General features: G+C 37.4%; 2 protein-coding genes across 3 annotated transcripts; one reads left to right on the top strand and one right to left on the bottom strand.

Annotated features, from left to right (window-relative positions):
• Positions 1–384: 384 nt before the first annotated feature.
• On the bottom strand, positions 385–6371 carry chpf2 (chondroitin polymerizing factor 2). Its single transcript, XM_026267831.1, has 4 exons — positions 6097–6371; positions 4288–4852; positions 3950–4132; positions 385–2368 (listed from the first exon to the last, which is right to left on the bottom strand). Exons 1-4 carry the CDS (start codon positions 6369–6371, stop codon positions 1097–1099), a joined length of 2295 nt encoding a protein of 764 aa, XP_026123616.1. The 3' UTR covers positions 385–1096.
• An 870-nt stretch (positions 6372–7241) lies between these two features.
• Positions 7242–23642, top strand: abcf2b (ATP-binding cassette, sub-family F (GCN20), member 2b). 2 transcript variants are annotated; one of them, XM_026267833.1, is made up of 16 exons: positions 7242–7591; positions 8526–8622; positions 9613–9768; positions 9928–10140; positions 12562–12744; positions 12914–13085; positions 14231–14326; positions 14552–14654; positions 17085–17180; positions 17315–17434; positions 20248–20337; positions 20993–21103; positions 21221–21283; positions 22514–22642; positions 22788–22991; positions 23107–23642. In XM_026267833.1, the coding sequence occupies exons 3-16, from the start codon at positions 9615–9617 to the stop codon at positions 23221–23223; spliced, it is 1851 nt and encodes a 616-aa protein (XP_026123618.1). In that variant the 5' UTR covers positions 7242–7591; positions 8526–8622; positions 9613–9614; the 3' UTR covers positions 23224–23642. The 2 variants fall into 2 exon arrangements, with proteins under 2 accessions (XP_026123618.1, XP_026123617.1); XM_026267832.1 differs by having other exon boundaries at positions 8444–8622.
• The last annotated feature ends 456 nt before the right edge of the window (positions 23643–24098 follow it).

The following is a 24098-nucleotide window of genomic DNA, read 5'->3' as shown; positions in this document are numbered from 1 at the left end:
GTGGAAGAAGACGTCAATGGCTCAGGCCCCTCTAGACATTAGTGTGTATTGAATTTCATCTCTTATAAGCTAAAAATCAGCTGAAAAAGTGGAGGAGACTGAAAATGTGTAGATTGTGGTGAACCAAACCATGCTAGTTAGTCTGCTAGTCTGTTTTTCAAAAGTATAGGCACTCTTTGTACAACAATCTCTAAAGGTCTCATGGATAACATGGATGTTATAACCAGGAATTAACCCTTCAACCAGTGTTGCCTAGTTCTGCGCAGTTAAAGATACTTTATAATATATATATATATATATATATATATATATATATATATATATATATATATATATATATATATATATATATAAAAGTGGGTGCATCATAGTAATGATTCATAATCAGGTTTCACAATTTTTTTTTATTCAGTCTTGCAATATTCAGCACATTCTGTTCAAAGGTCATACAATCATATATCTGGAGGAAGAAAGATGGCTCAAGTTACTTTTGTAGCTGAGACTAGAACCTCTACTAACCGCCTAAAGTCTGACATGTTTATACACTGTAGTAAAAGATGAATGCGGTCCTTTATGCGTTTCCATTGCTAACTTCAGGTTCCTGCATACAATCATCAGTAATAATGTAAACAAGGTGAGATGCATTCCTCAAGTTTTATTTCAAAAGAGTTATGAGGATCTCGTGTTTGTTGTTCTCTGGTTAAATTAGTTACACATTCATTAACACAATTTTACGTAGATCCTTAAAGGGACCCAAAAATTGAAAATCTGTCATTATTTAACCTGAATTTCTTTCTCCTGCAAAACACAGACAACTGGTAACCTTTGACATTCATTGTATAAACCAAAAACAAAAAAAATCCTCAAAATGTATTCTATTGTCCCCCAAAAGAAAGTAGGACATACAGATTTTGAACAACTTTTCACAAGACGACTTCACCGTGTTTGGCTGAACTTCAATGACTGGATGATCTTGTGCAGAGAAGTTCACAGCATCAGGGTGAATTTCCCTCGGTCAATATCAGTAGGTCATTTAAGGCCACCTAAATGAGAATCAAGACGTTTGAGCCATCTTAGGGTTGCAGTAGTTGTCAGTTCAGGTGCTGTTAGCCTGCTCCTGTTCAAACAGAGCCATCGCTAGGTGTGAGCGAGAGGCCAGCCCCTCCAGGTTACTGAGCACACAGCGGTGATAGATGTCCTCGCTGAACCGCGGGTTACATTCTCTGTGCACATACTTCTGAACTAGCGCTGGCTCGACAGCCCGAAACACGTGCAGCCCCGAATAACGCACAAAGATCTCGTAGACGTCCATGCTCTCAAGCAACTCATCATTGTCCAAGATGTCAGCCGCCATTTTTGTGCGGGCAGCCATATAATCTGCATTGTAAAAGCAGGCTTCTTCAAAGACGTGGCGGTCAAAGTGGCCATCGCGCAATGACTCGGACGCAAATGATGAAGCAGCGGAAGGCTGTTGGTCACGGTAGACCAGGGCGGGACTGTACTCTTGAAAGTGGATCGGGAAGAAGACCTGCCAGTTGCTGATAGCATTCATACGGCAGCGATTAAGGAAGTCAGCATTGATCTCGGTCCAAACGCTGGCCAGGAAGAACAGGGTGTCTACTGGGTGCTTCTTGGAGATGATGTCCATCAGCTTGACCTGTGAGGGAACTTCAGTCTTTACACTAATCCAAGGAATCTTTACATCACCGTAACGTTTCTCTACCTCACCAATCATGGCTTTGACACCTGAAAAGACGTCCGTCTGGCTGACTCTTTGGGCATCGAAGGGGTCGTACACAAACAAGAAGGTGAGAAGGGCATTGTCATGGGTATCCAGAGCATTCATTACATACATGTCAAGGAAGTTACCCACAAAGTCTTGATCGTGTGCCGTCACGGGGAGGATCACCTGTACCTGAGTCGCTTCTGTTACATATGGCATTGGGATGATCTCGACAGCACTGAGCGGTTTCAGCAGACTCACCCGTTTGGCGATGACCTGACTGTGACCTTTCTGCGTAAAAGCTTCCAGGGCCAAATCCAGCACGTACTCCATGCCTCGTGTCGGATCGAAGCGCCGGTACCCATTCAGCAGACGCCGCTTACGGAAGCGCAACTGAGGCTGATAGCGCTCGTTCAGACGCCCCACTGCCGTCTCCAGGACTGAACTGACGTCTGCCTTGTCTGCACCTCGAAGCTCACACTTTGGAGAGCTGTCGGCACATGAATAAATGTGCTCTTCGGTGAAGTATTCCCAGCTGATCACCTCAAAGCGAGTTTTGGGTCGGAAAGGTGGGTTGATTCCGATTGGCCAGGTGGCTCCGGCTTTGCCCTCTGGAGTGAGCTCACTTATGTTATTGATCTGGTTCTGTGGCCAAAACAACAGAACACGTCATTGTAAGGACCTAAATTAACGGTTAACCTTGTAAAGAGAACAAGTTCTCCTTTCTGTCATTAGTCTAACTTTATATTAGCTGGCCTCTAGTTACATTTAAATGAATCATTTGATACAATCCACTTATTGTGTACATGCATGTTTTTACATTGTACTTCTATACATGTAATTATATCTTAAATTAATTTACATTTATAAGTAGATTGGATTAGATGTACTTTACTGATCCCCGAGGGGAAATTAGATCATGGCAGCTCAATAAAATCAATAAACACTTGGAATACATGTAATTACACAATTACATTGTTGACCCATTCCTTACACTTTGACCCACCCTTAAACCTACCCAATACCTAAACATACCCGTATCCCACCTCAATAGCAACAGAAGTATTCTGAGATACAGTGTGAACACAATAAGTACATTGTACTTATTTTTGATGGAAGTACATAGTAGTAAAACGCCACCTAATATAAAGTCTCAGTATTCCTGTCAATTGTCTTCCCACTTTCTTCTATTATGCAGAAAGGAAAGTTTTCTCCTTGAGTCAAAGTCATCCTATCCAATCTAAAGGCAGTTGAAAAGCAGATATAGCTCATATTCAGTTAATTTCCTGCCGTTATGTGATACGTGATGGCTGGCTGACAGCTGCAAACACCTTGCCCCATTACCTATGCAGCATCGTTGCCCAGACATGAAACTCTATGCGTCAAAGCTAGGCATTACATTAAGTGACATTTCGTTTGTACTAAAGTATTGATTCATCTTTTTAAAATGCAATGTAAATGCTATAGTCTGACTAAAATCTAAAATATTTTCTAACTGGACAAACAAGCCTATCATGATAATATGACTGTAACACGTTTTTGTTTTCTTTGCTCCCAAAAGACAAGTACTTAATCCTACAAATATCTGATTAGACACAGTGTCACATTTACTTGGAGACAAACAGATTAAGACTGCATCTTGACTGAGTTGCAGCTCACTGAGACGTAACATCAGATCCATGTTCACAATGCATATTTGTGTAGGTCTCAGCGAGGCTAGTCCAAATGCACTGAGGTCTTAATATATTCTCAATCTAAAGGTGCTGGTTCTGCATATGATTGTGCAGACATGCCTCAAGTCAGTGAACTTAAGGCAAGACACAACAGGTGAGCAGGCTAAACACTGTGTCTTATTATAGATACAGCATACTTTCCCGTTGATTTATCATTTAACATCAAGACACACTGGATTTCTGCTAAAAGTTTTTGGAAACTCTGAAATCTGAACATTGGATAAAGCTGGTTTCAAAATTCTTAATTCTTTTTGTCGGCAAATTAAAGGATAAACAAGTTAAAGGTTATAACAGAAGCATTTTATATCACTCCATAATTCAGAAAATACTTTAAATAGCCAGAATAAAAATACATTTCTACCATACTTATAAGAATAAATGTTACCAGGCAAATGTTATACGAACAAACCCTTCTGCAGTGTCTTGTCTAGAAGTTAGCAGCTTTATGAGAGTGAGATAATATTTTCTTCCATTAAGATGAGCAGTGACGTACCTGTAACTGCTGTATTTGTGCATAGGTCCAGTCCAGTTCAATCTGGTTATAGCGTTTGTGTAGGCGATACATCAGGGCAGGTTCAGAGACGGGATGGACGGTGAAGGCGTTCTTAAACTGTGCACTGTCCTCGCGCTCAGGGTCCACGTTCTTCTGCAGCTCAAAGTAACGGTATCTCATCTCCTACATCATATTAAAAGATCACAACAACACTCATCATAACCCAGGTTTAAATGGATTCTCCCTATGGATTAATGGATGTGGCTCAAACCACCACAGTTTAAAAAATAAGTTTTAGCTTTTCATTTAATCTCCTTTTAAAAAAGACATTTCCCCACCTGATGCTTCTCCACACAGCTGAGACCCAGGTAATCGATGATGCAGCGACCGAGCCACTCGTCTGGCCTGACACTGAGGATGTCATTTCGGCAAGAGTCGAGGTGGGGCTGCAGTCGAGCGAGCAGGCTACGTGACAGCAGATACCCGTATCCACCATGACAATACCGGGCACGTTCTTCACCCCCGATGAACTCCTCTGCCCGTCCCATGTACATATCCTGTCCCGCACTAAGATGATTAACCAGCTCCATGACCCTTTCAGCTTGTGTGTATGTATCATCTTGTGCCAGGTAAAACCAGTCGTACTCATTGCCGTGGTGCAGGTGGAGGTGGCGTATAGTTTCATACATCAGCCAGACGGGTCGGTCATCACCATGAGCAACAACAGCCATGCCATGCGGTGCCTTTGTGCTCCGGAGGCCAGTGAAAAAGAAGGTACGGTGGAAATGGTGAGCTACCGTTTTATTGACAGCCACCCCTAGTGTGTTGAGAGTGGCGCGTGAGCTCAGGATACCCACCAGAAGACGTTCTCGGATGCCCAGCTCTGTGTGGATGTAGCGTGTCCTGTGGCAAACAAACAACAAGTAGAAAATGTACCAGCATTTAACTGTTTCCAGTATTTAACCAGTTTAATGTTAGTGTACATAAAAACTGCCATTCAAAAGTTTGGAGGGTTTTTTTTATTATTATTATGCCCAACTAGGGTGTGTAAATTTGATCAAAAACGTATAATATTGTGAAATATCAACACTTTGTGCATTAAACACTGGTTTAGGCCAAGAATGAGGGGATAGAGATTTAAGCCAATTACAAAGCTGAGAGACAAATGAGGGACAACTACTACGATCTCTCTTAAGTTACCCCTTAACCTCTGCTCTGACACCTTAGTTCCGTGAACATAATTATAATCTTTTCATACAACTGAATTTGTTTTTGGTAATCTGATGGTAATGAAAATGGCAGTGTGATTAACTCAAAACAGTTAAGTCTCTAACTGAAGTCAAAACATGACTTGTCAAAGTTAAAGACAATTGTGATCAGCTGATATTTTTCTCACAACATGATTTGTTAACATGTCCAATTACTAATATCCACAATCATTTTGTAATGCATTATATTTCAATATTAATAATGCCCTTCTGTTTATGCAAAGTTGTTTTGTAATCTAAATTGATGCAATTACACGTGTATTTTTTTAGCTGTTAAGCTTAAAATGAATAAACTGGCACTGTCTTATAATTTTAATTGTGAGTAATTTTTTTCAAGAAGCTGCAACACAGACAGTTACTGATGTTTCAGTCCCAGTTTACAGAAGTGAAACTAAGATTTCCAAACACCAGTTTAACTGTACATCATCTAAAGCTCTTGTGGGGAAGCGGCATGGCTGCCCTGCATATGCAGCTGTGGCTGTTTTTATGAGAGGAATAATACGAGATAAGAGAAGTGCTGAAGAATTCAGCTGTAAGAAAAGCACAGAGAAAAGGTGAAAAATACTCGGCTGAGACATTACTAACTGACTGCCAAGTCAAACAAACCCAACTCATAAGTCACAGTTCAATACTGGCTACTAATACCTAATGTCATGGCTGATTTTATATAATTGTAAATCCTTTTAAATCTTTATAGCTCATTGCAATTTTATATTATGACCTTCTTTTATTTAAATCCTGAGATCTTGACAGATTTTTTATATATATATATATATATATAATTTATATATAACAACTAAAAGGACCATTTCTAATTGAGATTTCAGTCCTTTGCCTTTATAATAAGAAATGAAACCAAATTGATATCCAGGGACTCACCTGAGGACTTTCTTGTGTGGTTTGTTGGGGTCCTTGTGATAGGGCACAATGCGAGGCTGGAAGTCCTCATTCCCATCCCCGTCTTGACCATCGTGGACATCCCTGATATGACCACTGTTTACGAGTCTCCCATTGCCCAGTTCATCTCCACAAGCATCATCGGTCTCCCCCTGTGTCCAGGACACCATCAGGAGGCTGAGGCTGCAGCCCAAAGAGAGGCCCAGGATGAGAGGCAGAGCAGGCCGAAAAACAGCCAGGAAAGAAGACAGGCGCATGGTGGAGCAAGCAATGGGTGTCAAGTCTGGACAGGGGTCTCCTTAGAGAGCAGTTCAAGTGACAGCAAATTCTCGTTTACAGATGATCACAAAAGAGGCATTTGACAGGGATTCTGTAAAGGTACGTATTTAAATTCCTGACACTATGCATGCAGTCTTAACATGACCAGTGAAGTCTTCACTATCAGATTAATAGACGACGAAAAAGTCGAGGTAAGCAGTAAAAAGCCAAAACAAAAGGAGGAGCGAGAGCAAGCAATCTGACCTGCCTCTTCACACATAGTCAGATGACTAACATCAGGACATATGGGTCTGATTTAACATCCAAACATGCAAAACCGAGACACTACCACTCCCTCCGCATAAATTAACGTTAGTCCACTTTGATCTAGCCAGACATCCCCCTGTACGCGATATGCGCGAGCTGCATGCATGAACACATTATCTGAGAAATAACTTTACATTATTAGATGAGAAATCGCCTCCACTGGTGATGCACAAGGGGTTAACCTAGATGGCTAAGCAGTCTGCACCATTCGAAGCAACCAGCATGAACATTCAAGCACAGCTGACCGAGAACTGAAATACGATCAAGTTCAACATATCTGGGTATAACAGCCTTATTGTTTTCCGAAAGACAACCGACGATGATTTACATTCAATAAAAAGAAGTCCTCCTCCGCTGTCTGGCGTAGCTTCGTAGCTTGCACAGTGAAGCTGAGCAACATTAGCAGCCACCAGCGATATATCTATCCCTCAAAACACTGCAGTAATTCAGATGAAGCCCTGCGTCTCTTCGGAGGATTCGAGGAAATATACAAAAGCAATCGCGAAATGACTTTCTTGGCTTTGCTGTGAATGTCTCTTGCATCGTCGACCACGTATCAAGTCTAACTACGGATGTGCTAAAGAGGAAGATTGACTCAGTGCGTTAAAAGGTTCAAACGGACCCAAGGAAACAAGCAGCATGCGCACAAGAGTTCCACGTATACACACACGAGTCCTGCTCCGAGTGCGTTCACACCGAGCCCGTTAGTTACCCTTCAGACAGGAACGACACGAGCGCGCGCTGGGACACAGCAGGTCAAAGAAGCGAGGGGCAGTGACTCAGGGAGCAGGTCATAGAAAATAACAGCTACTAAATGAAAAGAAAACAACAAAATAACTACAGAACATTTATCCCCTGGTCCTCAAAAGCTATCAATTCAAAACATTATAAGGTAAAGTAAAATTACAAATTTAATTGTGTTTGTTTAAAAGAAAATAATTTTAAAAAATCCTGTTTTAGAAATGATGACATTTGAAGTAGATTTTTAGAAATGTTTATATGGAGCAAACAAACAGATGCTAGACTGAAACCTTTTTCCTCTTAACAGTAATCTTATAGTTGTTTGGCATATTGGTATTGCTTTAAGTATGGTCCATTGACAGTTTATTTCTGAATCAAGTTCATCTGTCTTTTGCAATGCATTTCAACAAATTGTTTTAGATAAAATGCTTTGATGTGGGCAATAATGATACCTCTCTCCTCTTCACAGAGATGGATGAGATATAAAAAGCAGAAAATACTGAATGCATGATGCAATGCAAAATATTTTCTTTGATATAATATGTATGTTTCTGTCTTTTTTTAGGCCTACTCCTAGTTTCAAAGGGTCTCAAATAGATTTTAAAAATCTACCTAAAGGGGATAGTTTTAATTCGGTCATCATTTACTCAAAATATATAGTTAAATTGAATAGTGAATTGAATGGTGGTCATTCTTCATCTCATTTTTGTGTTTCACAAAAGAGGAGAAAAAGAGCTGGTTCTGTGATTAAACACTGACAAAATATTATTTTGGGATCAATTCAAGTACTGCAATTCTTCTACATCACAGCATGCACATGAAACCCTTTATTATTGTAGTTTTATACTATTGCAATGTTTTGTACTACATATTGTTCAGTTTTAAAATGCATTGTCCGAGTAGACTACTGCTGTTTGATGTGTTGTTGCATATTTCTCGATTAAGACTAGTACCTTATCTTACCATACTCCTAAAATCTTTATCTTATTCCAATGTCTTTCAGTACATGATAAGCAGGTTTTATTAGTACGCCGTTAAACCAATGCATTGGTCAGCATGTGAAGCTTGGCTCATCTGACCAGCAGGCGGTGATCTGCTCTTCGCCAAATACGGTCAGTGCGCGCTGAGTGTGCGCGAGCCGCCGCCGCTGCTGCCTGGCGCGTGCTTGGTCCTCTCAAAAAGGTACGTCTATTCTGCACCTAATTTACTCCATTTCAGTTTGTCTGTGTTTCCTTGAAACTACCATTACGTTTACGTTGTACGTGAGACCTAAATATACTGTAAGTGACGTAATAGCCGGCTTGTACAGTTTGTATCTGAGCTGAACGCAGGCCCTGATCGCCTCATGCTGTCACTTCAATCTGTCACCGATGCCAGGTGTGGCCCTGATACAAATAAAGCCATTCACGTCTGTAAATGTTTATATTTTTATACATATACAAAACTGTAAACTCTTAAAAATAGAGATGTCAGTAAAGCGCTATAGCTAGCAAGGCCATATGCCGGTGATTTGTCATAAGAGATATACGAGTTTAATTTGGGTTATTAAACTGCGAGGGTGTTTATTTTATGTCATTATATAATGCATGGATGATGTCGCGCTTTCTACACAAGATTTGTTGGTACACGTTGTTCTTTTAGGAGTTAGCTTAGCCTGGCTTGGATGAATAGCAGTGTGACATGTTGAAGTTAAGCTGCAGTGACACCCACTTTACATGTACAATATTCATTTTTATACACTGCCACTCTTTAAGATCATATCAGCCTCTCAAAAGACACTCAAAGATCGAGGTCCTGCTTTTCATCAACTAAAAACGGTTAAGATTATGTCATTTTGGGGTATGAAAAGACCCCAAAACAGCAGCTATGGATATTTTTTTCACTGGGAGCAGTAATTACGCGGTTAATGCAATAGAAAGAAGTAATGGAAGAATCTTATAAACAAGTTCTCTATGAAGAATGTCCTTGTAATTTCCATGTCCATGTAATTTCACAAACCATTGCTTATAAGTATCTTTGCTGTTGGTTTAGGTTCAATAAAGTGAGGTCAGCTTAATGACACCTGTATCTGTGTATAGTGGAGCAGTAATATAGGAGTTCATAAGAGTATGAAAATATTATCATGTTAGACGTGGCATCACATTTTGAACAACAGATTACTGTACTCCACAGCCATGCCGTCAGATCTTGCTAAGAAGAAGGCTGCAAAGAAGAAAGAGGCTGCCAAAGCTCGACAGCGTGTGAAAAAGCATGATGACGTGAATGGAGAAGGAGAGCTTCAAGATGGCCAAGTGAATGGTGCAGAATCTAATGGGGAGACCAATGGAGGTGTGTTTATTAAAATCATACCTAAAGTTAGAAGAGGTCAAACATTCTGATAGTTCAAACTCATAAGAGTCAGACCAATTTAACATCAAACATACCTGTAGCTTTAGCTATTCAGCATAATCTACATTACTGTGTTGCATCTTTCACTTTTCCCTTTAGATGTTGCTGCTCTGACTAAGGAGCTGGATGAGTTTGAGATGCGTAAGACGGAGGCGCGGGCAGTGACGGGCGTCTTGGCCTCCCACCCCAACAGCACTGACGTTCACATCAGCAGTCTGTCACTCACCTTTCATGGCCAAGAGTTACTGAGTGACACAAGCCTGGAGCTCAACTCCGGCAGGCGCTACGGCCTCATTGGCCTCAATGGCACAGGTATGGACGTTAAGGTACATTGGGGCAGATACATCTAATGCTTCTCAAGCTTTATCAAGATTTGCACATAGACCGAGTCTAAAAGTTCATATGATTTGTGCTATTTATGGTATTTACAATAGCTTATTAATTAACGTAAAAACCTTTTGAGCAAGTAAAACCATTTTCAGATTATTTGGGACATTTTCTAAAATGCAATAAAAACAAGGGGTGTAAGGATCCGTTGATATGTATCGATACATTGATTAAATGTCTTAAAAATATTGATATCTGTAGTATAAATAGACACCTTATTTTGACACTGTCCACATTTTCACCAATGTCCTGAATAAAAACCTGAAAAGCACTGTTTATTATTTAATTTGTGTCTTTGTTATATTGTATTTATTTTCTGATATTGCTTGTAATTTGGTTATCTGTAGTACAGGTTTTTAGCACTGAGCCTATAATAGCAGCCAAAAAAAAGCACCCCATTTGTGTTGTTTCCTAATGAGGATTTTCATTGTTTTTTTTAAACATTGCATATTTTAGCACAGAAACCTGAAAGACTGTCTTGACTGTTATCATATCTTAAGATTCCTGATCTTGTGTGTCTTCATTTTTTCTTTTTTTTTTCTTTATTATTTAAAGTAGGCATATTTTTTGTTGTGAATGTCCCAGTTGAATGTGAAAATGTCAAATTAATTGTTCATGCAATTTTCACATGCAACACAATTGTTCATGTTTTGATTGTATTTGTGAGTTAATTGATATTGATATTCTCCTGTATTGAAATTGTATCATAGAATTTTTGAAGTATCTGCAAATATCGTATCGCTGAGTATAAGAATCGATATCGTATAATATCGTGATGAACCATCTAATTTAAACCCCTAATAAAAACTAGTATCTGTAATTTGTTAATTTTAACTTTTATTTAACTGACAAAGGTTTAGAGAAAAGATCTCCAATGTATCATCAACTTAATCATATTTTGGAAATATAAATTGATTTAGATTTTAATGACTGCAACGTACTCCCAAAAAGTTGGGACTGAGGTTTTACATCACCTTTCTTTTTAATCACGATTTTTAATTGCATCTGAACTGAGGATACTAAATAAAGCACACAATATAATATGCTGTTATACTCCACATAGTTTCATATACAAGTCAGAAACTAAGCTTTTTTGCACAGGCCTATCTAAAGGGTTAATGGTCCCACCTAGTGATCAACTGTAAAAATAACAAATGTTACCTCTTCCCAAAAGGGAAAACCACAAACAATCAAAAATACATTAATACATGGTGTCATGGCTTTGCAATCAAAATATGTCATTATAATGGAAGTCAGTGGGGCAAAAACAGCCACAAACAATAAATGAGGGAGAAAAAAATTAAATCTAATGCTGCACAAAAACTAAAAATGCATCAAAGCCAATGTTGCTACTAATCTTTGACATGCCCAAGACTGTTATAAAAAGTTAAAAAAGAATTCAGCCACAATTACTTTTATATTGAAAATAAGTCATTTTGTGTGTTTTCCCCCCAAATTAGTGAAATCATTTATGAACTTGGCAATTAAAGAATTAAAATCATGGATTAAAAAAAAAAACATTTGGTAGTTTTGATCAGGACTGAAGTTGATTAACAGATTTATGCAAAAAAAAAAAAATATACGAATCTGATAAATTTTTACAGCAGTTTAATTGAGTGGGTGTTTTCATCCCGAACATAACGAAAGGGTAGTGAATTTGAACAATGCACAAGGGTTAAAGGCTTAAAGGTTTTTAAGTTTTATTTCTGCTGTTAGACAATCCATACAGAGTAAAAATATCCAAACTTTATCATTATCGACATAAACTGTATCACGATCTCAACATATGTCTACGAATCCACATTATTGTTTCACAAGTAGAATGAGGAATTGCATTGCGCTTTAACCTGGAAAATAAGTAATTTTGATGGTAGCATATGTCTCGGTACAATCATGATATATAACTCAGCCTTAGTGGTACCGTCACACATATATAAGTCACCCATGTTTCAAGTTGCATTTCTTGATACAGCAACAGACAGTTGTACAGTATGGTAGGTGGTGAAAGACCTAAATTATGTCCAATTGTGAGAAATGTTGTTTTTGAACGGTTTGACAATACTCACATGAAATTCAGCACAAAATCATAAGCCAAGCCAAGCTTATATGTATAAAGACAAATGTGGTCTTTGCTGGTGCTTTTCTTTTTTTTTTACTTTTCACTTTTATTTTGCCTCTGTTACAGTTTTTTGGATTTTGTTGCAGGCAATATAATAAAAAAATGGTTTATATTAAATAAACAAGACAATTAGGCCAAGTGAAAACATTCAGTCTTTTTCCTTGTCAATTAAATAAAGAGAGGTTGAGGGATCCATGAATGAGAATATTCTTCAACACTTTTTGTAGGCAAGTCCATGCTCCTGTCTGCCATTGGGCATCGAGAAGTTCCCATCCCAGAACACATAGACATCTACCACCTGACACGAGAGATGGCCCCTAGTGAGAAGACAGCGCTGCAGTGTGTAATGGAAGTTGATGAAGAGAGGATAAAGCTAGAGAAGGAGGCTGAGCGATTGGCTCATGAGGACTGTGAGTTATATACACACACAGGCATCATCGTTTACACATATAAAAAATGTTAATAATGTGCTATTAATGCTATTGATCAATTGTACAGTAAATTTGATTTAACAAGCAGCACAGCACTTAATCGAGTACAACATGTCCCATTTTCTCTATTCTTTTCTCTTTACTGCAGCAGAGTGTGAGAAGCTGATGGAGATTTATGAGCGTTTGGAAGAGTTGGACGCAGACAAAGCTGAAGTTCGAGCCTCACGAATCCTCTTTGGACTGGGTTTCACACCTGCTATGCAGCAAAAAAAACTGAAAGATTTCAGTGGAGGCTGGAGGATGCGTGTGTCCCTTGCCAGGTTTGTAAATGACATCTAAATGTTTATTCTGTGGCAATACAAAATATTTATTATTTATATGTAAGGCTGGGTGATATGGGCAAAAATATAGTTAAAATCAGATTTCATTCTAAAATTTTAACATTACAATCTAAAAACAAAAATTAGGCTTTTAAAGCAGAAGTTAAATTAACTAAACTTAAGTCGAAAATAAATGAGTAACTAAATAAATGTGTGCATGTGCAAGGCAGTGCTCGTTCACTGATGTTTCTACATTCTTATGCACTTATGCACAGGCTTATGCACTTCTGAAAGAAAAATGTAAATATTTCCATGGCTTCCTAACATTTACAGATGGAGGATATGCCTGTGAAATGTAAGTTATGCATTCAGGAAGACACATCTCAAACGCATTAAACAACACGAGTAGCCTGAGTCTCAGTCAGAGGCACACGCAGCATTTCTGTCTGAACATATGATGGACCGAGCCACTTAAACTACTGCGAAACAAAACTATAAACTATGCCTTACCAGTTTTCAAAGGCCTTAATATGAATCTTGTCACATGTTAAGAACAAACTGGATTAAGCACTTTCTCCAGCAGCTCAGTCTGTCCTCACTATATTCTCAGATGCGTTCGTATTAAACTACTGTATATCGATATAAATGGTATTGCCTCATATCAAATCGCTTATAAAAAAAATATCGTACAAGAATATATCGTACAATCTCAATATACCACCCAGCCCTATTTACATGTAGAAATAGTGTTGAAAATGTTTAAAAAGCCCAGTCTTGCTGTATAATGCAGTTTTTTGTTAGTTTTGTTAAAACATTTTAATAGTCTTTTTTATATATATATATATATATATATATATATATATATATATATAATATATATAATTTTATATATGTATATATATATATATATATATATATATATGGATGGATAGATAGATAGATAGATAGATAGATAGATAGATAGATAGATAGATAGATAGATAGATAGATAGATAATGTTGTAATACCACTCACTTTTTTTATTGGTTATCCTCACATAATGAATGGACCAAAATCCAAGAGACTAAAGGTTATAATTTATCAATTTAATACAAACACAGTAGATTTTCTTAATATATTTTCTTTTTCTAATTTCCATCTTTCAGGGCCCTGTTCATAAAGCCCTTCATGCTGTTGTTAGATGAACCTACTAACCACCTGGATTTGGATGCCTGTGTGTGGCTGGAAGAAGAACTGAAGTCGTGAGCACTTGAGTCTTCATTGTTTATTAGATTTTCTAGAAACACCAGTAATCAAACGAGATTCAAATTGTCATGCACAGAAACACAACTACAGTAAATGTCAAAGAGTTTCATGTAACACAAATGCGTAGGAATTGTAGTTTGTCAACAAAGTTTTTTTTTTTAAACAAGGAATTGACAGTACTATTCTTATAGATTACAGATTTGTTTTCTTCTTTTTTTCAGTTTCAAGCGAATTCTTGTACTCATCTCACATTCTCAAGACTTTCTCAATGGTGTCTGCACAAACATCATTCATCTCCACCAGAGGAAGCTCAAGTACTACACTGTGAGTGATGTAGCACAATGTTCACAGTTTGTTTTTTTTATAGGCAGGGAACTACACTAACCTTTTCCACTGGTGGCGTTTGCGTGACTTACTTTTTCAGTTACTTGCGCAAAACAAAATTTGGTCGCACAAAGTATTTATAGTAAGCCACTTTGTATTTATAATGAACAATAATGAAACTGTATTGCATACAGATAACCCAGGGCCGCAGCTGGGGTTAGAGGGGCCCTGGTGCAGATTGTACAGTGGGCCCAGTTTGAAATGGTTTAATATTTACTGTATGTTCATTCTATTTATTTATTTTTGCTATTTACACAATGGTTACGTTTTTTTATTTTTATTATTTGTAGGTGTCCAGAAACTAATTTAAAATGGCACTGCATAGTCTTCACTGTAAAATAAAATACACAGTCAAACCAAAATGTATTCAGACACCTTCAACATTTCTCACATTATCACAGTTTATTTGTTATAGTTTAGAAATTGGTAATAAAATGACAAGAACTCAGGGTTAAACTGTATCAGAACAAATTCATCTTGATAATGTCGGATAACTTTGATAGAAAGATATGTAATGGAATCAATCACAACTTCAGACAACTGCTAGTATGATAATATTTACACAAATATCAATACTTTATTGAACAGTTACCATGCAAGCAATGCTTAATTTGGTTCAGTGTGTCGTGTGAAAAGGTTGTATTCGCAATTAAAGAAAGAGGCACTTAAGCAAAACATGGTCAGGTCCCTAATCTAATATATATATTTTTATCAATTTCACTCGTTGTCTACAGTATGAAGAATTTTGGGGTAATATATTTCACAGATCACTGTATTTTGTTATACTCACTTACATAAATGAACTAGTGTCCTGCACCCACCAGTAAAACTATATAATCAATTATATCTGATTTTTGGTTTGACTGTGGATAAATTCTTGTTAAAACTACAAAGTAATTCAATCAAGAGCAGTGAGTGATTTACTTTAATTTTCATACATTAAAGACACTGACAGCAGAGCTAGGAAATTAGGCGTGGTCATTTAAGAGACAAACACATTATAATGATACACATCCGATTTCTTTCCAACCCTTTACTTTCACTTAAGACATAACCACAGACTTTTCGAACACACTTTCCAAGATGGGTATTTCGACATATTTAGTATGTATTTGTTTTCTGTACAAAAGCAAGAAGACTTTGAGACGCGTCTCTGCGTGCGCCCTGAACACCAGAACACCGCGCTGCTGAATTAAGCTCTTTCGCATCCTTTTCTGTTTGTTTAAATTGCGATTTGTATTTGTTCGTTCAGGAGTAGGAGGACGCGAACATCCTGAAAGAGAGCTCGGTTCAGTGTTGCTGTCTGTGAGACGTGGCTCTCTCTCTCGCACTGAACACAGCGCACGAGTAACCACATGCTCAGTTCAGCTTTCCCACATCACGGGGCTGAAGCCAACTTGATGTGTTGAATGCTCGGAGCACGTTATAAAACGTATTTTTAAAATACACATTTCTGTTTTAATAAATGCTCATAGTAAATCAGAACATATTGCCTAAAACATAGGTAGGTACAAAAATAATCTGTGATACATTTGCGATCTCATAAAAATTAGAGTCGCAATGTCATTTCAAAAGGTCGCAGTGTAGTTCCCTGTTTATAGACAGAGAAACTGTTGAAAGCAGTGGGGGATAGTTCACCCAAAATGAAAAAGAAAATCTGTTATCATTTACTCTCCCTCTATATAATCCTCTATGATCTTTACATCTGTTTTTTGTTGATACAATGGAAATATGAATATTTTTTATACTCCAAAAGTCATATAGGTTTGGAGTGACATGAAGGTGATGATAAAAATGATGACAGCGGTATGTTGTGTAATGTCATAGCTTTCTTGAAAATGTGCAAGTGCATCCAACTCAAAAGCTTTGTTATACCTCAAAAAATCTGTAGTGTTGCCTTTAACAGGAGACAGGCTCTTCCTGGTCTAGCCATAAAGGGCCTGAAATATGATGCTTTTATTTCTGTTGCTAATTATGAAGTGTTCCCGATCCCGAGTCTGGTTTATTAGCACACTCATCACATATATTAAAAGTAACAAAGGTATGAGAGTGGTGTATGTGTTATGGTTGTGTCAAAGGAAGGCAGACGAAGTTAAAAGGTACTGCTTCCAATAATCTTGATATAATTAATACAAGTCGCAAAGCCACAAAAACACAACTGAACTTTAAGTAGAATGGACAGAGGCCAAGGGGAGGACTGAGAGTATTTTAAAGGGGAGCAAACAGAAGACCTAATGAGTTAGTTAATCAAACACCGGTGAATGAAATGATAATTAGGAGTAAAACTAGGTCACGGGAAAACAGGTGAACTGAAACCGGAACAAAACTAAACATAGCCCTAACAGTATGTGATGAATATTTGTTTTTTAGGGTAATTACGATCAGTATGTGAAGACCAGGGAGGAGCTGGAGGAAAACCAGATGAAGCGGTACAACTGGGAGCAGGACCAGATAGCTCATATGAAGGTGAAACCGTGTAGCCTTGTGACCTTTATTGCTCTTTTTAAATTGTATTTTTTGTTTCATAGTTCTTGCTGCTGTTCACCATAGGTATGTCATTGCAAAAATAATGTCATAATTATTCCCCTCATCTCCTGTAGAACTATATTGCCCGTTTCGGTCACGGCTCTGCAAAGCTAGCTCGCCAGGCTCAGAGCAAAGAAAAAACACTGCAGAAAATGGTGGCCTCTGGCCTAACATCTCGTGTGGTGAACGACAAGGTTTGTCACATAAATACACACTCTGCAGCTGGTCAGTAGGACACTTGTGTGTTTCTGCATGCAATTTTCTCTTGCCCAAGACCTGTTATCATCATGAGGCATCAGTTGAGAATTGCTGCATCATTTTGTTCAATTGACCAATGCCATGACCAAGACAAAAGAGGTCAAAAGTGAGAAGCATGTAAACAAGAAAACAGATAAACACAGGTTTAATTAAAAAATAGTTTTCACCAATAATGTAGAGCTAATCTAAGATATTTCTTTACAGTGGTTATCTGTAATTTCTTTAACAGGAAGTTGTTGGTTTTCCTAAAACTGGGCTCAGACTACGTAAGTTTTTAAATCCTAAGCGATAATGAAATTTGGTTGCAGCACACACATAAGGAGAATCTTCGCAGATTCTCTTTTAAACATGTACACACACGTTTTAGATAATCCAGGCTGAACGTCAGAACCAAACGAGGTCCTCAACAAGATTTTTTGGGAGGAGAAAATCGGTCTAAAACTCCTGTAGTGTGAGTCCGGCTGAAGCAGGCATTTACTGTAGTAACTATATTAAAGGTATAGTTCACCCAAAAAATTAAAAATCTGTCATTCATTTCTCACCCTCATGTTGATTCAAACCTGTAATACAGCACCTTCGGAAACTGACATGGAAGACAAGAAATTGTTGAATAAAGTCATTATTTTTGTTTTCTTTGTGCACAGAAAGTATACTCGTAGCTTTATAATAGTACAGTTGAACCACTGATGTAACATGGACTTTTTTACAGATGTCCTTACTACCTTTCTGGGTCATTTCAGTTGCATTGCTGTCTATACAGAGTCAGAACCCAGGTAAAAAATAAAGTATACCTGAATACACAAAAAAAAATCTTATTTGTTTGTGCTAAATAAAATTGTAAAAGTTATAAACAATAAATACTCTAATTAAAAGTTAAATGGCTAATGTTAAATGTTAAAATTCACAATTTAACAGTAAGTATACTTTTAGCAAAGTACTTAGTGCTATATTTTTTTAATGTGGAAAAATGCTGCTAATGGCACAAATCAGGCGCGGATTTATGGTGTCCCACCCAATCAGATTATCTGTTTGTGACCTGAACACCAGTAAAAATGTTTGATATCATTTGGTTGTTTGCCTTGTGAATATATAACACATAGCATACCTGTTTTCTTCTGTTATGATTCTTTTTAAAAGACAGAATCTGCTCGTTCTCTTGTGAATTTGTTTTTTTCTGCACGTTCTCTTGTGAATTATTTTTTTCTGCATGGGCCGGCCACATGCTCTCCGTGCACGCACTTACTTAAAAGTGGCGTAATGCCACTGTTACACTGTGAAACATGTACTCCGTGTGTGCAGTGTGTGACTGATCCACGACTGTAGGCTACCACAAACACATACTCACATAAACACATATTTAAAATCCAGAAGTTACCAGAAACTTTTATTAAAAAAATTAAAAAAAAAAAGGTTTGTCAGCATTGCGATCCTCTTTTAATAGACGTTTTAACACAATTTAAACAACGTATTATTCAGCGCTACTTATAAAGATTTTTATATTAAGTTGCTCAAACAAGTGGTAAAATATTTATTAATACTACAATAAATATTGCATGTCACAAATAAATAGTTTTTTCACCTCCACCATGAATGAGACGAGAGTTGTTCATTATTGCCTTGTTGAAGTAAATTCTATTTTTCCTTGCTTTACCCCGGTCCTAAAGAAAAAAAAGTTGACTGTGCAAAAGAGTAGAATTAAATTAAATGCATTTATGTTGAGATTACTTTTTTTTTTTTTTTATTAAACACATTTATGGCGAGATTATTATATTTTCATGTCAAACTGTGTTCATTTTGACCACTAACCATGCACTGTCAGCCTGTCACTTTAATTCAGCGCGTGCAGCACATCAGAAATAGACTCGGTGCGGAAACGATCTCTGCACTGCACCGCACATGGAACGGATCGCCGGACCGCATCCGCGCACAGTGTGAAAGCTCCATAATAAGGAGCCTGGGAATCAGGTGTATGAGATTAAAAAACCCGAGTCCCACCCCCGTGTATTCACCAGGCCCACCTATTAATGACATTCTGTATCCGCCACTGGCACAAATAGTGTGCTTGATTGTATTATTTAAAGACGCCATTGACTTGTAGTTAAGTATATCATATAAAGGGAATATTAACAGTTACAAAACATTTGAAATTGATTATTTGATGTATAGAAATATGTGGGCAATACATTATAAACACATTTTGTATATATTTATTATATATTATTATATTCATAAGTCTATATTTTCTATGTATGATGAGTATATAAAAGTATATGTAAGATGGATTCAAGTGTACTACACGTGATAACCAAATACATTTTTTAATGTAGAGATATTATGTAAAAAGCAAATTTTAGTTTTTCATGGTGTCTCAAAATAGCACAGTTGAGTACACTTAGATATTCTTAATATTATCTTAAGAAATGCTAAATAATAACTTTTTTTATATATCAAGTTCAAAATTTGTGTGTGAAAATTTGAGCATTTTAAGTACAAAATGGAAGTGCACTGAAATAACGTGTATGTTAGTGCACTTTTTCCCCTGGGAAAGCTTTTGGATTTAATCAAAAATAACTTGAAGATGAATGATGGTCTAATGGGTTTGAAACAACATGAGGGTGAGTAATTACTGAAAACATTTTTGTTTTAGGGTGGGCTATCCCTTGGGCTCTAGGGGCCACTGATTTTGCTGTTAAAAATATAACCATTGTCAGATGTTTATCAGAGTTTTAACCACACATTTCTCCTTCAGACATTGTCATTTTATTTTCCTCCTTGTGGGAAGATCCCCCCTCCTGTTATCATGGTGCAGAATGTCAGCTTCAGATACTCCAGTGACACAGTGAGTCCACAGCCTTTTAAACAACCTATCACTGCAGATATCACATTTACACCAGACTGCCTGGTTTGGGATATTCATTTTTGTTTCAGCTCTCTTGGGTTGTCCTTTGCAGTGATATGTTGTCACACTGTATACTGTATGTCTAAATTAAGTATTCACTGATTTACAGTAGCATCAAGCATCAATGATTGTTTTCTCAAAGGATGATGACTATAATGATGACTATAAAGTTTTAATTATGAGTTTAATTTTTAATCGGTCAAGACCACGCCACACGTATAACATAACTGTAACAGTTATAACAGTACTATAATAATAATAATAATAATAATAATAAGAATTATATTATTTCAAATCATTTTCAGAACGATTTTTTCCAGCTAAAAAATAAAAAACATTGACCGGGCAATTAGAATCCACTTGACTTTACAGAGATCAAGCGTTTAAAGTGTCAGGCGACAAAACTGCAGTATGCTTATAATGAACAGATTGTTATTTTCCATCAGTGTAGATGTCTTTATAGTTATTGTTCTTGGTGTGAATGGGTTTTTAGAGTGGTCAGGTCTTGTAAGCAAAGTATAAAATATAACAGCGGTAGAAGCAAATATTTCATAAAATCATTTTTCTTTTTTCTTTTATTTCTTTTTTATTGCAGCATTTTATTTATAAGAATTTGGAGTTTGGCATTGACCTGGACACAAGAGTTGCACTTGTGGGTCCCAATGGGGCAGGCAAATCCACACTTCTCAAGCTACTGATGGGAGAGGTCAGTTATGAAAAATAGGCTAATATGATTGGACCGTTAAAGTTTTTTAAAGTTCTGAACAGTGATTCAGTTTTAAAGCCATTGACATTAATTGGTCTGTGTTTTTGTTTCTCATAGCTTCTCCCCTCAGATGGAATGATAAGGAAACACTCGCATGTCAAGATTGGCAGGTATCACCAGGTACCGCCTTCATAGAAATATAGTCCAGATGATTGGTGTTATTTTATCCATTTTCACAACAGTCATGTTATATAATATATCTATACAGCTGTATCACAATAAATTAAAATGTTGTGGAAAAGTTCATTTCAGTAATTCTACTCAAATTGTGAAACTCGTGTAGTAAATAAATTCAATGCACACAGACTGAAATACTCTGTCTTTGGTTCTTTTAATTGTGGTGAATTTGGATCACATTTAATAAAACCCACCAATTCACGATCTCAACAAATTAGAATATGGTGACATGCCAATCAGCTAATCAACTCACAACACCTGCAAAGGTTTCCTGAGCCTTCAAAACAGTTTTTCACTAGTCTACACAATCATGGGGGAGACTGCTGATCTGACAGTTGTCCAGAAGACAATCATTGACGCCCTTTACAAGGAGGGTAAGCCACAAACATTCATTGCCAAAGAAGCTGGCTGTTCACAGAGTGCTGTATCCAAGCATGTTAACAGTAAGTTGAGTGGAAGGAAAAAGTGTGGAAGAAAAAGATGCACAACCAACCGAGAGAACCGCAGCGTTATAATGATTGTAAAGCAAAATCTTTTGGAGCACTTCATGCTTCCTTCTGCTGACCAGCTTTTTGAAGATGCTGATTTCATTTTCCAGCAGGATCTGGCACCTGCCCATCCTGCCAAAAGCACCAAAAGTTGGTTAAATGACCATGATGTTAGTGTGCCTGACTGGACAGCAAACTAACCAGACCTGAACCCCAGAGAGAATCTGTGAATGTTTTTATTTTTGTTATTGGTTTTATGAAGTATTCTGATTTGTTGAGATTGTGAATTGGTGGGTTTTTGTTAAATGTGAGCCAAAATCATCACAATTAAAATTACCAAAGATTTAAACTAATTCAGTCTGTGTGTATTGAATTTATTTATTTTCAATAATTAAGTTTCATAATTTGAGTTGAATTACTGAAAATAAAATTTCCACGACATTCTTATTTAGAGATGCACCTGTATAGATAGAGAGATATAGATGGAGAGATATAGATAGATAGATATATGAGAGCCAGAGAGAGAGATAATATAGAGAGAGGGATAGATGTGTGTTTGTTACGGTTCTGAGGCATAAAACTTGTGATCACATTAATTACGTTTCTTCATAATTTGATTAAGCATGTTCATTTAAGTTATTGGCAATTGTTTGTAATTGCTCTTGTGTTGTGTTTTTTCCTGTAGCATCTGACTGAGCAGCTAGAGCTTGACCTGTCTCCTCTGGAGTACATGATGAAGTGCTTCCCAGAAATCAAAGAGAAAGAGGAGATGAGGAAGATCATTGGGCGCTATGGCCTGACAGGGAAGCAGCAGGTATGTGTGTGGTTGTGTTTAATGTGTAAGGGTGTAAACATGATTTTGCTGCATTATTTTGAAAGCCAGACAATATAGCATACTACTGTACTTGATACGTTTTTCTCTTTCTGTTTTAACATCGTAACATATCCCCCTCTAACAGGTCAGTCCCATCAGGAACTTGTCAGATGGCCAGAAGTGTCGGGTGTGTTTCGCCTGGCTTGCGTGGCAGAATCCACACATGCTGTTTCTGGATGAGCCAACTAATCATTTGGACATTGAGACAATTGATGCTCTGGCTGAAGCCATCAGTGAGTTTGAGGGAGGAATGATGCTAGTTAGCCACGACTTCAGACTTATTCAGCAGGTATATCTTCAAAGCTACTAAATATATCAGTTCTTAGAGTCTTGTTTGTTTTCATATTTGACAAGAAGTCTGTGACCTGGATTGTGTGACGGGTGACTTTTTCATCTCATTCTAGGTGGCTCAGGAAATTTGGGTGTGTGAAAAGCAGACCATCACCAAATGGAACGGGGACATTTTAGCTTACAAGGAGCACTTGAAATCCAAAATTGACAAACAGACTCATGATATATAAAAACCCATGAGCGCGTTTCCCAATGGATTGATTACCCTCCTGTTTCCCAGATGTGCATGACTGAAGGAGTTTTAAATTGGACAGTGAAACCCAAATTTCCCAGCTGTTGATGTGGATTCCTTTGTACTGTCATCTAAAAGTGTTGACAACTTCCTTGAGAGCAATTGTTAAAGCGTTCCCTGGTCTTATATCTCTTAATGTACCTCTCAGATTTCCCAGCAACAGCACGTCTGTTTTATTTAAAACTGTAAAGGCAATAATGTTATATTGGAATAAACAGATTAAATTATGTTTGTGAGGAACAGTAAGAACATCAAAGTATGCAGAAAGCAAGTTTTTAGAATATCCCACATCTAATCATAGCATACAGTATTGATACCAAAATAATGAATGTAGACAAATAAATCAAATTTCTAAGGCAGGGTCCAATGCTGTTTCATGCATGTTGAGAGAGCAGTCGTGGTCTAATGGATAGAGTCAGACTTGGGGTTCGAGTCTCCCGTCCAGCAGGGATTGTAAGTGAAAGGGGGTGTGAATATTCAGTGCTCTCTCCACCTTCAACACCACAATCGTAGCAAGGCACCAAACTCCCAACTGCTCTGGGACAGCAATAAAGTTGCGCAAGTGTGTTTGTTGATGAACATTTTATAAACAAGGCTCAGTTCAATGCTGGATTTGCACATTGTTTGATACTGAACGATGGAGCAGTCCCAATTATAAAAGATCCCAGTCATGATTCAGAACTGCTGATGATAAGTGAAACAGACACAAGGTTGAATCCAGCTTCTTATTAGCAGAATCGTAAAGCTATATTTTCTTTTATAAATATAATAAATCTAAAGATTTATGAAGGATGCAGTACTACTATAAAGGTT

The sequence above is a fragment of the Carassius auratus genome, chromosome 7 (assembly GCF_003368295.1).
Source record: "Carassius auratus strain Wakin chromosome 7, ASM336829v1, whole genome shotgun sequence".
Lineage (NCBI taxonomy): Eukaryota > Metazoa > Chordata > Actinopteri > Cypriniformes > Cyprinidae > Carassius > Carassius auratus.
This window is presented reverse-complemented; position numbering and strand designations above follow the sequence as displayed.

Excerpts from the sequence above, each read along its gene's own strand:
- chpf2 (XM_026267831.1), bottom strand. The coding sequence starts at position 6,371 with ATGCGCCTGTCTTCTTTCCTGGCTGTTTTTCGGCCTGCTCTGCCTCTC. Across the intron at positions 4,853-6,096 it reads CCACACAAGAAAGTCCTCAG|GACACGCTACATCCACACAG; the intron begins GTGAGTCCCTGG and ends TGTTTGCCACAG. Across the intron at positions 2,369-3,949 it reads CACAAATACAGCAGTTACAG|AACCAGATCAATAACATAAG; the intron begins GTACGTCACTGC and ends TTTTGGCCACAG.
- abcf2b (XM_026267833.1), top strand. The coding sequence starts at position 9,615 with ATGCCGTCAGATCTTGCTAAGAAGAAGGCTGCAAAGAAGAAAGAGGCT. Across the intron at positions 17,181-17,314 it reads ACCAGATAGCTCATATGAAG|AACTATATTGCCCGTTTCGG; the intron begins GTGAAACCGTGT and ends CATCTCCTGTAG. Across the intron at positions 22,992-23,106 it reads ACTTCAGACTTATTCAGCAG|GTGGCTCAGGAAATTTGGGT; the intron begins GTATATCTTCAA and ends ATCTCATTCTAG.